The sequence below is a fragment of the Entamoeba nuttalli genome (assembly GCF_000257125.1).
Source record: "Entamoeba nuttalli P19 unplaced genomic scaffold asmbl_2905, whole genome shotgun sequence".
NCBI lineage: Eukaryota > Evosea > Mastigamoebida > Endamoebidae > Entamoeba > Entamoeba nuttalli.
This window is the reverse complement of record NW_008575688.1, coordinates 1-2,336: the sequence shown is the minus strand read 5'-3', so window position 1 is coordinate 2,336 and position 2,336 is coordinate 1. Positions and strand designations below refer to the sequence as shown.

Sequence of the window (2,336 nt, the reverse complement as noted above, 5' to 3'; positions counted from 1 at the left end):
GAATGGTGTGTTGCAACAACTGATCATTCTCTCCTTTTATTAAACGTTTATAAGTAAATTACTCTTTCGTATAATTTTTTGTTATTGTATTTTTTTGTTATTGTATTTTTTTGTATAAAATTAAAATTAAAAAAAAAAAAAGAAGAATAAAAAAATTACTGAATAATCAAATGGATTTCAAAGATATTATTGGTCAATTAACAAATGAAAATATCTCTTTACATAACAAAATAGAAGTTATTCAAAAGAATAGTTTTGATGAAAGACTCGTATTACTTGAAGAAGAAATTAGAGCAAAAGATCTTAAAATCAAAAAATTATATGAAGATTTAATAAACAAACTTCAAGAATTAAAAAAAGTTACACAACAAAATAGTATTTTAAAAAAAGAAGAAGAATGTCAAATTGCTGATTTTACAGTTCGGATAAAAGAGAAAGAAAAAGAAATTGAATCATTAAAAAATTTTATACCACATGATGAAGAAATTATAATTTCAGAAAAAGAAATAATTAATTTAAAAAATACAATTAAACAATTAGAAATTAATTTAGAAGAACAAAAAAATATTCAAAAAAATAATATTCAAAATCTCCAAAAAGAAAGAGATGAAATAATTGAAAAGAATAAAAAAAGTATTGAAGATTTAGAAAGTAATATTAAAGGAAAAGAAAGTCAAGTCAATGAATTAATTTTAGAAAAAAATGATTTAAATAATAAAATTAAAGAGTTTAATGAAAAATTATTTAGTGAAGAAAATGAAAAAAAAGATATTGAATTAAAGAATAAACTGTTAATTGAAGAATTAAATACTTTAAAAAAAATTAATGAAGAAAAGACTATTCAATTAACTAATCAAATTAATGAACTGAAAAATAATATTGAAATTAAGAAAAAGAAATTGAAGAATTACAAAATGAAAATGAAACTAAAACTAAAGAAATTGGAGAAATAAATGAACAATTTACAAAAGAAATTGAAAAATTAAAAACTGAAAATGAACGAAAAGAAAAAGAATTAAACGAACAATTTACAAAAGAAATTGAAAAATTACAAAATGAAATAACAAAACAACAACAAGAAAGTCAAGAAAAAGAAAGATTAGACATGAAATTGAAAGAACAAGAAAAAATAATAAAAGAATTAGAAGAAAAAAATAAAAATAGTAATGAAACAAATTTATTAGAAAGAGAAACTTTACAAAATGAAATAAAAGTAAAAGATCAAATTATCATTTCATCAAAAGATGAAATTGAAAATCTAAAAAAAATATATCAAAATCAAATTCAAGAATTAGAAAATCAAATAAAAATATTGAAAGATAATAATGAAATGATTACTAATCAAAATAACGAGATTCAATATAAATTAAAAGTTGAGATAGAAATAAATCAAAAAGTTGAAAAAGAAAAAGTCGAATTACAAAATAATTATTTAAGTCAAATTGAAGAAATTAAAAATGAATTAACTGACAAAACTAATCAAATAAATTTACTTCAAAAAAATAATTTGGAAGAAAAAGAAAAATTCCAAAATGATTTACAAAAAGTTGAAGAAAAAATACAAATAGAAAGTGAAGAAAAAGAAAAAATAACAAAAGAAAGAGATGAATTACAAAAACGAATGAATGAACTTCAACAAAATAACTTAGAAGAAATTAATCAACAAAACGAAGAATTAAAAATAACAAATGATAAGTATCAAAACGAAAATGAAAAATTAAAAGAAGAAATAACAAAAATAAAAGAAGAAAAACAAAAACAAGAAATAAGTCTAAAAGAAAAAACAAAACAAATAGATGAAATAAAACAAGAAATTAATGAAATAAAAAAAGAAGAAGAAAAAACAAAACAAGAACTTGAAGAAAAAGAAAATATTATAAAACAAAAAGAAAAAGAAAGAGAAGAAATAAATAACAAAAATCAAGAATTAAAAGAAGAAAATGAAAAACTAAAAAAAGAAGAAGAAAATAAAAAAAAAGAAGAAGAAAAAAATGTTATTGAAATAACCAAATGGAAAAAGAAATATGAAGAACAATCATTAAGTAAGTCAGCAATAATGGAAGAATATGAAGAAAAAAGTCAAGAATTAGAACTTGAAAAAAATAATATTTTGAAAGAAAAAGAACGTCTTCAAATTCAAAATAATGAACAAAAAACTATTATTCAATATAAAGAAAATCAATATAATCAAATTCAATTGGATTTTGAACAAACTAAAAATCATTTAGAATCAAAAATAAAACAATTGGAAGATAGATTAAAAGATGTCTCTAATGCAAAAAAAGAAGACATAGATGAAAATGAAAAATATTTATTATTAAATGGAATTATTGTAA

The 2,336-nt window shown here is 18.8% G+C and overlaps 2 protein-coding genes across 2 annotated transcripts; both read left to right on the top strand.

The window, feature by feature from the left end:
* Window positions 1–170: 170 nt before the first annotated feature.
* On the top strand, window positions 171–953 carry ENU1_047420 (hypothetical protein; the record flags this gene model as incomplete). Its single annotated transcript, XM_008857755.1, has 1 exon — window positions 171–953. The coding sequence occupies one exon, from the start codon at window positions 171–173 to the stop codon at window positions 951–953; it is 783 nt and encodes a 260-aa protein (XP_008855977.1).
* Window positions 954–1,105: 152 nt separating this feature from the next.
* On the top strand, window positions 1,106–2,256 carry ENU1_047410 (hypothetical protein; the record flags this gene model as incomplete). The annotated part of the gene is made up of 2 exons (XM_008857754.1): window positions 1,106–2,046; window positions 2,229–2,256. The coding sequence occupies 2 exons, from the start codon at window positions 1,106–1,108 to the stop codon at window positions 2,254–2,256; spliced, it is 969 nt and encodes a 322-aa protein (XP_008855976.1).
* Window positions 2,257–2,336: the final 80 nt, after the last annotated feature.